Source organism: Chenopodium album, chromosome 18 (assembly GCF_948465745.1).
Source record: "Chenopodium album chromosome 18, dcCheAlbu1.1, whole genome shotgun sequence".
Classification (NCBI taxonomy): domain Eukaryota; kingdom Viridiplantae; phylum Streptophyta; class Magnoliopsida; order Caryophyllales; family Amaranthaceae; genus Chenopodium; species Chenopodium album.
In genome coordinates, this window is record NC_137851.1 from 16,636,657 (window position 1) to 16,649,432 (window position 12,776).

Sequence of the window (12,776 nt, forward strand, 5' to 3'; positions counted from 1 at the left end):
GTGGGCCTATATGTACCCACCTTTATTAGTCCTACCTATTGTATAATTTGTACAAGTTATAAGAAACATTGTATTACTATTAGCACAATTCTTGAAGCTAAGATTGAATTGCATTGATTGAAGCATATTTTGCATGATTACTGATTGCATTTTGAGTGTAGATGACATGGTATATTGAAAGGAGAGTACTGGGGATGGTTTACCCTCAATAATCCCAAATTTCTTCAAGTAAATAGGCAAAAAGGAGTTTATCAAGTTGGTTGTCATGAATGTCATCTACCCAAAGTTTCAAAATGATACCAAAAATTTTAGTTTGGATAATACTTACCTGATACTTCGTATATTTCTGGTAAAGATATTGCAATCACAGGGAAATACTTCATACAGTTTAGCAAGAAATGCTATTACTTGTATTATATTAGTAAAAGCTCTAATACATCACAGTTTGAAAAGTAAAAGTGCTAAAGCTTTCACTGAGAATATACAGGAAGTATCAGAAAATATAAGGGCATTCCTCATGCTAACAAGCATGGCTTATTAAGCTGACAACTACCCCTGTTATTTGAGTTTAGAGGACTAATCCATTTCACATGTAATCTATCGATACCATTATCACCTTCTATAAATAAAATAACAAGCTTTACGTAGCTTAGCTTCATCCTCTCGTCAAAGCTTGGTCTGCAAAGAAAATTGGAGTATCATATAAACTTGTTCGAAAATTATGTGCTACAGAGTATAAAACATAATGTATGAAAAATACATGCATAAAAATATATACGAGTTGATAGAAAGCGTAATCATTACCAAGAAACGTTTCTTGTAACTTTCAACAAGCAACTTTGGATCAGTTTGTGTTTGCTTATAGCCCTCTATTTTATCCATCTCCTGCGACATTATCACACAGAATGGTTCAGCTTGAACAGCTTGTAAGACACTTTTATTTGGACTAAAAATTTAAAGACTACTTTATTACGTTATTCAACCCTTTGCAAAATATAAGCAGAGTTTTTCTTGAAATATCCACAATGTATGAATCATCACTAAGCACCAAAATCGTTCCAAGCTACTAGTCCACATGTTTTGATTAATACAAATGAACTGAAATTTGGTCTTAGACTTTGGTCTGTTTCATGAGCACATAGCCACATTAACCACTGGTTTTGTTAGCTTGTAGTGAAGGGTTGCTTAAGAACTCACAGGAAGCAGCACAAATGGGCTTGATGTGTCTTGAATCTTGGAATTTTTCTGTTCTTAAACGTCATAAGATGACGTAATAGACTAACCTAAGGAGGGGCAAAATTGGTATTCTAGTCTAGTACTATTAGGTTAGTCTTAAGCTTTAGTATAAATAGAAAAGAGGAGGGGGGGGGGGGGGGGGGGAAGCAGTAGGCAGAAAATTGTATTAGGGAAACCTATAGAGTAATGGCGTCAAGCCATTATTAGAGAGTGATAGCCTAAAGCTATTAACCCTATAATTTTGTAACCCCTCCACCATTATCAATCAACATTAAAGCTTCCATCTTTATTAATTCACTAATTAAAAATCAGAAATTACAAGTCCGACAACCAGCCTAGTACAGCTTTCATTGCTGTTATATTGGTTTTGTTGTGTTACTGATTTGAGTGTATTAAAGATGACTGAAGCCTAAAGTAAAAGATGCAAAAATGCAACAGTAATGTAGATGTATTATTTAGCTAAATAACTACCTACCACACACTTTATGCCTTGATTTAATAGATTAATGTAACAGTTTAACAGGTACAGGAGTTTCTAGAAACACATAAAGGATAATTTATACTTCATAATAACAATTGATGAAGTACACACAAAGTATAAATAAGAGAGGTTAGAATAAGGGTATCTTATTGGCCAAATAGTGAAGAAAATAGCTTAGATAGCCTTCCCAACAGAAAAATGAAATAAATTCATCCAGAATATTTCGAACAGAAAATGGAGGTCCTGCAAATAGTCTAATCACCTTACTACCAAGATTTTTTTATACAATCAGTTTGCGTCCCTTCACAAATCAGGTTACTCACTTTTTTTTTTTTTTTTTTTGGGTTGACTTGGGGGGGGGGGGGGGGTTTGCTACCTGCCTGCCTCTTTTGTTTTAAAAAAAAAAAAAAAAAAAAAAAAAAAAAACTATGAATTCATATTAATTGCCAGGAAACCACTCAATTGACTGAAAGCGTCACGTCATAATAACTCAGTGGCAAACTTACTGGAGCCAAGTATTCCTTTTGCCTCAAAATGCAATAAAGGCAATACAAGCAGCTTGCAAGACCTTTCTTTGGACTGGGAGCTCTAGGGCGTCTAAAAGGACTCTGTTTCCTGGAAAAGGTTGGGTATGAGTAGCAGCAAGGGTTGGAACATTATACGTAGTATATATATTAGACACTGGGACAAACCAGCACTAACCTTTTATGGAGCATATCATAGAAGAAAAGAAAAGGTATGGTTGAAATGGATTCATGAGTACTATGTGAAGGACAGGGACCTTGTTAGTTGTTACTATGATTGTGCCTAGACAGGCTTTATTAATGGTAAGGAAAATTCAGAGTGCAGCTCATTCATCTCTTACAGAAACAAGGCCTACAGCTGTTCACAATCAGCATATCCTAAAAAGAGATGGATATATCACGATTAGTTCCTTGGGAGTAAAATGATTGCAACAACCCTGCATTCCTACACCTCCCAAATGTAACTTCATTACCTGGCCAGCCATTTTAGGCAAACTTTCTACTTGTGATAATATGCTTATTTGGAATCAATCAATCAATCAATCAATCAAAGCCTTAATCCCAAAAGTGGGGTCGGCTAACATGAACCAAATTTGATTATTCCGTGTAGTCATCAACATAAATCTTTCTCCTCCATCCCTTACGATCCAAAACTTCATCCTCACGTAAATCCATGCACTTCATATCCTTCCTCACTCCTTCCAACCAAGTCATCTTTGGTCTCCCTCTTCCTCGTTTAATCCCTCCATGGTCCCACTCTTCCACTCTTCGCACCGGTGCACCCTCGGGTCTCCGTCTTACATGTCCAAACCAACGCAGACGATTTTCCCTTAATTTATCTACAATGCCCGCCACACCTACTTTCTTGCGAATAACCTCATTTCTGATTCTATCTCTTAAAGTGTTTCCACACATCCACCTTAACATGCGCATTTCCGTAACCTCCATCTTTTTAATATGCTCTTTCTTAGAAGCCCAACATTCTGTACCATAGAGCAACACTGGTCTTATGGCAGTCCTGTAGAATTTTCCCTTCAACTTTAAGGGAATGCTGCGGTCGCATAGCACTCCCGTGGCCGCTCTCCATTTAAGCCACCCTGACTTAATCCTGTGGGTCACGTCTTGATCAATGTCACCATTCTTCTGGATGATCGACCCTAGGTACTTAAAACATTCACTCATGGTCAAATCCTTTCCATCCAAACTCACCACTTCATTGCTTGTCCCCCTCTGAGTGCCAAAACGACATACCAAATATTCAGTCTTACTCCGACTTAGCTTAAACCCTCTAGATTCCAACCTTTGCCTCCATTGCTCCAACTTGACATTAACCCCATCCTTAGTCTCATCCACCAAAACGATATCATCTGCGAACAGCATACACCATGGAACCTCATCTTGAATTGGTCTAGTTAATTCGTCTAGAACCGTTGCAAAAAGAAAAGGGCTTAATGCAGACCCTTGATGCAATCCGATTGTAATAGGGAAATCTTTTGTCAACCCTCCGCATGTCCTCACATTTGTTGACACATCCCGATACATATCCTTAACTAGGTCTACATACCTTCGTGGGATACCTTTCTTCAACATTGCCCACCAAAGTATCTCTCTTGGCACCTTGTCATATGCCTTCTCTAAATCAATAAAGACCATATGAAGATCTTTCTTCTTTACCCTATAAAACTCCATCATTTGTCTTATCAAATGGATTGCCTCCATAGTAGATCTCCCAGGCATAAAACCAAATTGGTTATCTGAAATGCTTGTGCATGCCCTCAACCTTTGTTCAATCACCCTTTCCCACAACTTCATAGTATGGCTCATAAGCTTAATTCCTCGATAGTTAGAACAATCTTGAGCGTCTCCTTTGTTTTTATAAACCGGGACCAAGGTGCTCTTCCTCCAATCTTGTGGGATCCTTGTAGCCGTCCATATCTTGTTGAAAAGGTTTGTTAACCAATCAATACCAATCTTACCCAAACACCTCCACACCTCTATCGGTACCCCATCAGGGCCAACCGCCTTCTTAGGTTTCATCTTCCTCAGTGCAATCTCCACCTCTACTCTCCTAATCCTTCGCACATACTCCATGTTGATTTCTTCATCACTCATAGAGGTATCTCCTATCACAACTCCATTACTTCCATTAAATAATTCATCGAAGTACCCCTTCCACCTGTCCTTGATGCCCTCCTCTTGCACTAGGACCATTTGGTTCTTATCTTTGACACACTTCACCATGCCAATATCCTTCCTTGCCTCTTGTCTTCTCTTTGCCATCTTATAAATGATCCTTTCTCCCTCCTTGGAATCAAGCTTTTCATAAACCTCCTGATATGCCTTTTCTTTTGCTTGGCGAACAGCTGCCTTTGCCTTACTCTTAGCCTCCTTATACGCTGCAAAGGTTTCATCACTCCTACATTTTCCTAAGGCTTGATAGCATTCCCTTTTTTGCTTAATTACTGCTTTCACCTCTTCATTCCACCACGAAGTATCTCTCTGTACCGAAGTTCTTCCCCTTACTTCCCCTAAGACCTCTTTGGCCACTCTTAGGAAACAGTTCTTCATTCGTAACCAGGTCATGTCCGGATCCACCTCTCCATCCCAATCCGCTTCTTCAATTACCTTTTCTGTAAAAACCTTAGCTTTTGCATCCCTTAGGGTCCACCATCTTATCCTTGGTTCTTCTTATTTGGAATATGCTTATTTGGAATGCAAAGATTAAAAGTAGTCTGTGTGACAAGGAAGATGAAAGAACTGCTCAGGGGTGAATTGGAGTTATATCCTCAACTGACTTAGTATTTAAAGAAACCCTAGTGACTGGCATTGTGAGATTTAGGTGACCATAGTGTGCACAGAATAACAGTATCCGAGCACACTTATATGGAAAGAAAGGAATGCTACGAAGCTCCAGGAAATGCAGCAAGATATTACTCTAACTAAGTAACTAGTAACTACTGTGAATGTGAGATAAATTTAATAATTGTTTGCACAGATACAAGTGAAGAAGTTAGCAAGGTTAGTGCCTCAGTGTTCAGTTGGTTGTGAGCCTCTTGCCAAGTTGCCAGTTTAACCTCTGGCTGCTTGTAGACCAGGCAAAAAATACCCAACCCAATGCGACCCATACCCAAAAAAGACAATACCCGTACCCTAAACTAGATGACCCGAACTAGAGCCAGCCCAAATCCGGACCAAAATTCACTTTACCCGAATATGACCTGCACCCAAATGGACCCAACCCATACCTAGCTTGAAACTTACCTCACCCAAATCTGGCATGACTCTAAAAGCTATTTCAAACTTCTTGTCCATGACTACAATGTAAAGGATGACCAATGAAATACCACCATAGAATGATAGGAAAACATTGTAACAGAAAATTATTAACCTCTTACCTCGAAATGACAGAGAATAACATTTTATCCCCATCAGAATTTTCACAAGTCAAACTAGGCAGTTAAAATTTTAAATAAATGGAGTATAAGAAGCTTTTCTTTAGCGTTCTCTTCTTTCTAAACTTAATTATACAACTGTCTTTCACCAATAATTTAATATACCTGAATCCACATAGCAATCTTAGGTCTCGCGGCTGTAATATCATAGCTCCTCACATCTTTCAAAAAGGGGATGTATCTTTCAAAGAATGGGACATAAGCAATATCAACCTGTGGTGGAAGTCATTAAAAGAGTCAATACAAATGAAGAATTCTGACCCTGTAAACTATCCAAAGGTACAAAAATTTATATCTGGTTACAGTTCATTCAGTAGTGAATAGCAAGACTGCAAGAGTATGCTTCTTCAGATGTTAATTTAGCAACCCTCATATTTGCTATAAGTGATTGAGTGTGAGGAAGAGCATTCGTCAAGTATTTGCGTCAAATTATAAGTGTAAACTTGAAGCATAAATCCATACCAGACTGAACTGACCCAGAAAAAAGGGGCCATCATTAAACTTGGAAAGCGCATCTTCAATGTAATCAAAGGCAGCACCTGATGTCAAATTGTCAATGACAAAGGAAATTGTGAAAGCCATAAACAATGATTTAAAAACACGTGGTTCAGATTTCAATATACCAGTTTCTGCATTCGCTCCATCCTCCTTGAAAGAAGAAGTTACAGCTTTATGGAATGAGTCAATATAAGAAAATAGTATGCCAGCAAAGTCCTGCTTCACAGGATCCTGCAAGATAAAATTTATTCTAATAGAGAGAGATATAAACTTAATTGCAAATAAACGCAAGGATTTGTCTTCCAAAGCTTACACTGGGGAATAAGGAAGGCCCTTCAAAGTGACTGTCAATAAACTTCATCAAATCAAGGCTCTCACCTCTAACTTCATTTTTGTACTCTAATGATGGAACCTGACATTAATTTAAATGGCAACAGTGGTAGTAAGAAGAAATAGCTTCATCAAGAAACCATTTTAATACTACGTTTTTGTTATAATCAAAACTTGTCCCATTGGATATATTTTAAAGAAGAGAAACTGACAAATTCACTATTATAACTTGGACACCAGTCAGAAGGAAGAGTTGGGTTTGCTTTTGATTATGACATGAAATTTGCCGGCTTTTGATAAAGAATTTTGATAAATGTTGGAAGAATCATACGTATAACAGAGCTACTACTTCAACATTCAGTCACAGTGCCCATAACCATGATTTATGATCAAAGATCCTAGACTCCTAGTATCTTTGTTCCCTTGATGATTTCAAAACAAACTTGTCATTCATATCTTAACAATTTTTATAATCCACTATAGAGGCCAATTTGTACTGAAATGGAACAATATATTTGAAGGAAGAATTTAGACAAAAGTATGATAACACTCTTGACATTGTCATGTCGGTGATGTCACATATTAGAGTGGTGCTTGAAAAAATAGGAGAATAATTTCTTTATATAAAGTACTTCATAGATGTAATAAATACAAGCCAAGGGAATTTCTATCCCAAAATATGATCACAAAGACTACATTGCTATCAATCTCAAACATACTACCGCTTGTGCATTGTGAAGCAGAAACCCAGGATATTAACCACTAGAAATAAATTCAATCATTCTCTCTTTATTAGTCTCTATCCATTAAGTGATCAACCTTTAAAGACTCAATTGGACAATTGAGCTTTAACTTTGGATTTTATCTTAGTAGCTCTAGTAGCACAGAGCCACTGTCTAGGTATTTCGAGGTCATCACCTGTCACTGTAGGTATATGCCAACTACCACTTTCAGATTCTTGAGTTACAATTGAATATGGTGGAGGCATGTGGAGGACAAGACCACTTGTTGAGACTGTCATCCTAATCTGATGCTTTTCCTTCCATCGAGGGAAAATGCTACAAGTATTTCCTAGCAGCTGGAACAAGTGGTCCCTCATCTCATCATTTGTAAGCAACAAACACTTGCATCTAACAGCAGCGTATAACCAATACCAGTCATCATTTGAACCTAGTGGGGTGGCATAAAGGGCACCAGCCTTCCTCCAGCTCCCCAACATTCTCTTTATATTAGTAGTTTCAGCTGGGCCAGTATAAACACGATTTTGATGAAGAATGACAAGAGGCAATTTCTTTGTAGGGCTAATTTGTTGTAGCCTATTTACAGCATTAGCAAGCTGCCTAAAGTCAAAAGATTCTGAGTCGCAAAGGCCAACATTAGCACCATCCACAACTGCATCAAAAGGTCCATTACTATGAAGCCACTGCTGGAACTTCAAAAAGTCAGCCAGTTTTTCTTTTTTGCATGCCAAAGAACTCAATGAACAAGCGAAATTCTCAGTCTCTTTAGGGTCAATGTCAATGCACACAAGTTTCTCACCACAGGAACTACACACACCCTTCTTATCCATCTTGGTCTTTACCACCCCCCATTTACCGCTACCAAGCCACCCTTGCCCGTGCCACCCTCCTCCACCCATCATTATACCTTCCTTCACCTTGCCCACGTCCCAATTTTCCATCCCAACACCACTAGCTGTCTCAGATTTAAACCAACATTCCACTATCTTAGTAGTCTCTTCAGAAACCTGCCTCACACTAGTTCGCAATCGATGCAACATCTCATAAACCTTATCTCCCCTCCTAGCATCCACACTCAACTTCAAAAGAGCAGCAAGCTCAGGCTCCTCAGCCACTACCCCACACTCTATCATGTGTGCATCCACCTTGTATGCCCCATCGGCATCCCCCTTATCTAAAAACCCAAACAATGCTGGCGCGTATGATCTAAGCTTCGGAACATTACCACTATCCTTCATCCGCTTAACTAAATCAAAAGCCATTTCCGGGTCTTTCTTACAAGCTGCTAATCTAGCCATACTAGTAAATGTAGCCTCATTCGGAACAACTCTATCAATACCCATTTGTCTAAATATCTCAAATCCCCTTTCTAAACTATCAATACCACAATCACTAATACCATTCAAAGCATGATTAGAACACAAATAAAAAAGTACATTATAATGATGAAGAGATAGTTCTGTACCATCAACTCTAGCAGCATCGTAAAGGCGCAGAGCTTCATCAAGCTTATTAAACTTTGAACACATATCAAGTTTACACTTAAGTATGTATTCAGGCGTCACAGCTCGAGCATTTTTTCTTTGTTTCAATGTCATCCTTTTACCCGGAACATCCGACGAAGAAACAGGTTTGGTTGAAGAAGCCGCACCAGCAGAAACTGCAAAGGTGGAGGAAAAGGGATAACTGAAAAGGGTTTTCTTGCTAATGAAAGAAAGAGAAGAAGAAGCTGGAATATGGGTATTACCGCCATTGTTGCAGGTTCCATGGAGGAGAGAGAAAATTGGGCGGCATTGACCAAAGTTGAATCGAGGCAAGCTCATCAAAACAGGTAGCCTGGGCATGATAGTGAGGCGAATATGCATCAAATCAACTTTAAAATGAGGAAAATTTACTGGGGTTTTAAGGTTTTAATCAAATGAGCATTAATTTTTCTGGGGTTTTAAGGATTTAATCAAATGAGGATGATAAAACCCTAATTTTCGAAGAAAATAAATTGCGAAGTTGCCGGAATTAATGGGGTAAAAACATGCCGTTGAAAAAATGGAGGTAAGAAAAGCTTAGATTGGCGATGGGGCGGAGTTCCGGCGACTGACAAGGCGGCTGATGAGGTGGTCCGACACCTTGGTGCGGCGAGGTAGTCAGGTTGTGGCACTGAGCAAGCTAAGTGAAAGGGATAAAGAGTAGGGATTTGGGTAGATTGGTTTGGCAAGAGGATTCTAATTTTTCAATCTCCACTTGGCACTAGCTGGTTTCGCTTGTAGGGGGGCATTTTAGTCATTCCCTTAAAGGAGGGAGCCCCGGATTATCATCTTGGGTAAATTTGTAATGTACTCCGTAATATCGGTCTGATCCAAGACTGTTATCAAAGGATTTTGGACCTGACCAGACTAAAGACCGGAAATTTTAATTTCTCGACTCGAAAACTTACCAATTACTTTGGTTTGTTATTGTCCATTTTTCCGGTTTTTGAACACCCCTAATATAGAGTACAGTATAATAATCTATATTATAATTGCAAAGTCATTTTTATAATTTTTCACCACAATCCTCCAAAACCCTAATACACAAATCTTATGCACTTCACAGTTCACACCAGTACCTACCTGTCCAATAGTTTCCTAATTTTCCTATTTTTTTTTTTTTTTTTTTTTTTTTTTTTTTTTTTTTTTTTTTTTGCAAATAACTCCAATAACTACCAACATTTTGCTTTTTGTTATTTTCTTTCGCAAATAACATATCCCGTGCATTAGCACAAATATCCTCTAATTTTGCAAATTTAGGAGACTATCTCAAGTTTGTCAACTAAATAGGGATGTAGAGAGTATTATATGGATACTAACAATGTCTTTGTTATAGTATAAATATAAAATACGAATTATATGTTATTCATATATTTTAATTTAGTGTTGAACTAACTAAAGATATTAATCCAAAAAGGATGAAGTATTAATTACTCAAAATGGATGAAGTAATAAAATAAATAAATAAACATAGTACATCTGTAATTTTGTCTTTATTAATGGATTGATTATACTATCATAAATGTAACAAAATGGAGAAGTATCTATACTTATATATTAAAAAGCGTTCCTAAAATCGTTTATGTGTCACGTAATTCCCCTCTCATAGCGTTGTGCCACATTATCACTTAATGACATGTCATTACTAATTAACGAATCATTCCAACTATTATTGATAGATTAATATTAAAAAGCATTTAATGGGTTTCGAACACTAGACCTTGAAGATACAAGATCTAACTCTTTACCATCTTATCTAATAATAATTCATGTTATCTATACAAATAAATATAACTATAAATGACACGCACCAATTAAAATGAAAACGAGATAAGCAGTTTGAAAAAAAATTAAGAGGAATAAAATCAACATTTCTCAAACAATAGAGTATTAAAAATTGCTTTCTATACTCTTTGTTAATTAGTAATATTATGTTTAACATTTATGCATAACATACATAATAGATGATAATATATTTCATAAAGAAACAATTTAATTAAAGTGGTAACCCGGTGCAACACCCGGGCCGCACACTAGTTAATTATATTAACAGTGTCTTCAAATAAATACTCTGTAATAATTACAAGTATATTGTTAGCTTTACTAGTAACCATGTATGGCACGGGCCATAGACTAGTTTTGCAAATTTAGGAGACTAGCATTACAGTGCACGTAATGATGATTGATAGATAGTCCAATTGACAAAAGACTAGCCCTCCAGAGCAAAGAGGTAGAAATGAAAAAGATTACTCCGTACCTTATTTGATGGGTAGACTTTTTCTTTGTACCACGAAGGCCTTTTTTAAGATTAATGGCCACCAATTCTATTTTATCTTGTAGTCCCTTCTCAAAAAAAAAAAAAAAAAAAAAAAAAAAAAAAAAACAAAAATTTTATTGAAAAAACAAAAAACATGCCAAAAATGGAAATATTTCTTTCTCAATGAGAAAAATTAGAGTACCTAACAATTACGGGTAATCCAAACCCGTTGAGCATATGGGCAAGTGTATGAAATATACAACCTTAAAAAAAATCAAAACACAATTAATTGAATAATCCACCTTGAAAATGGAATTTTCACCCCCCCTTTTTTTTTTTTTTTTTTTTTTTTTTTTTTTTTTTTTTGTTTGAAAAAAGTGGAAAATTAGGAGTAGAACCTTGTTGTGCCATCAAACAATGAAGGTGGGTCTGAAGTAGAATCAAGTGGTGGAGACAAAATTTCTTCAAATTTCCTAATTACATATTTTGAGACAAAAATTCAATTAACCCAATGATATGAAAACAATATTAATTAATTAATATACTAAAATACCTGGTGGGAGCCATTGATGAAGCAGTGATGAAATTTTTTCTTTGAATTTTCAAGTGAAGAGAGAGAAAATGATGGTGTTTTTGTTGCTGATGATGAAAATTTGAGAGTGTAATTGATTTAGTGGGGTTTAATGGAAGGAAAGAGATGATTGAAAAGTGTGAGGTTGATACAAAACCATTACGAGTACTCAGTATTGCTGGAGTTGTAGAACCCATTTTCGGTTGTTATGATAGTTCTGACTTCTGCATTTACAAAAATGGGACTTGGAACTATAATCAATTTTAGTTTCAATTCACTGTTTTAGCCTATGTGTCTACACGATAAACTTGAATCAACTAAGAACACATGTTTTTTTAGGGGAAGTATTATTGAAGTTTCGTTATGCATGAACAAATGCATAACGAACGGAACGGGGGGTTTATACAACGGGGTGGTCCCTTTACATCACTAAAAAGTACTGTGCAATAAAAAATAAAAAGAAATACCAAGTATATTGTGCATAGTATTATACAAGTGTACAAATTTTTTTTTACTGCCTTTGTTTTATAACTTTTCTCCCTTTTTACTTTAATCTTTTTTAATTCTTTTTTCCCTTTATCCATTTTTTACTTTTCACCCCATTGAGCCCATTGTTGAAGCTCGACTGCACCTCCCTCCCCAACTGGAGGAACTCGAGTAAGAGCCTGAAAATGGCGAGAAAGATGTTGGTGATGGATGAATGGCTTTTAACGGACGATTTCTAGAGTTGTGATGTAGAAGGTGAATTAAGAGTTGGCGATGTAGAAGGCGAAGGTGGAGGTGGCAAACGCCACTACACAGCCACAATTGAAGACGAATTGGAGCACGAAAGAGGCCTGGATGAAGAAGATGATGAGCAGGCGTGTGCGCTAGCCCTACAAGCTTTGTTAAATGATGTAATTGGTACTGAATTTGAATTTCTAGGGTTTCAGTAGAATTGAATTTGGTGAATCACTTTTGGGGAAAATTAATTTGTGGAATTTAGTTGTTTGGCTGTATAAATTGTTCATTTGTTGCTGGTTTGGATATTGTTGTGTAGAAAGGTGTGGATGGTGTGAAATTAGAGCAGATGTTGTTTATATACTGTATAATGTTGGTTGTATTGTACAATTATTCGCTTTTTCAGTCCATGTATTTGATTCTTTTTCATTGTGTATATGTATG

At 36.8% G+C, this 12,776-nt stretch overlaps 1 protein-coding gene and 1 pseudogene across 2 annotated transcripts; both read right to left on the reverse strand.

The window, feature by feature from the left end:
• Positions 1 to 448: 448 nt before the first annotated feature.
• Positions 449 to 11,809, reverse strand: LOC145591920 (glutathione S-transferase L3-like; annotated as a pseudogene). The gene is made up of 10 exons (XR_014102353.1): positions 11,595 to 11,809; positions 11,440 to 11,514; positions 11,244 to 11,304; positions 11,042 to 11,127; positions 6,505 to 6,603; positions 6,317 to 6,422; positions 6,156 to 6,232; positions 5,799 to 5,906; positions 805 to 885; positions 449 to 678 (listed from the first exon to the last, which is right to left on the reverse strand). The product of XR_014102353.1 is annotated as a glutathione S-transferase L3-like (transcript).
• LOC145591581 (proteinaceous RNase P 1, chloroplastic/mitochondrial-like) lies at positions 7,132 to 9,478 on the reverse strand. The gene is made up of 2 exons (XM_081648079.1): positions 9,009 to 9,478; positions 7,132 to 8,921 (listed from the first exon to the last, which is right to left on the reverse strand). Exons 1-2 carry the CDS (start codon positions 9,124 to 9,126, stop codon positions 7,351 to 7,353), a joined length of 1,689 nt encoding a protein of 562 aa, XP_081504205.1. The 5' UTR covers positions 9,127 to 9,478; the 3' UTR covers positions 7,132 to 7,350.
• Positions 11,810 to 12,776: the final 967 nt, after the last annotated feature.

Coding starts and splice junctions, on each gene's coding strand:
- LOC145591581 (XM_081648079.1), bottom strand. CDS start 9,126: ATGCATATTCGCCTCACTATCATGCCCAGGCTACCTGTTTTGATGAGC. Junction 8,922..9,008: donor TGGAACCTGCAACAATGGCG/GTAATACCCATA, acceptor CCACCTTTGCAG/TTTCTGCTGGTGCGGCTTCT.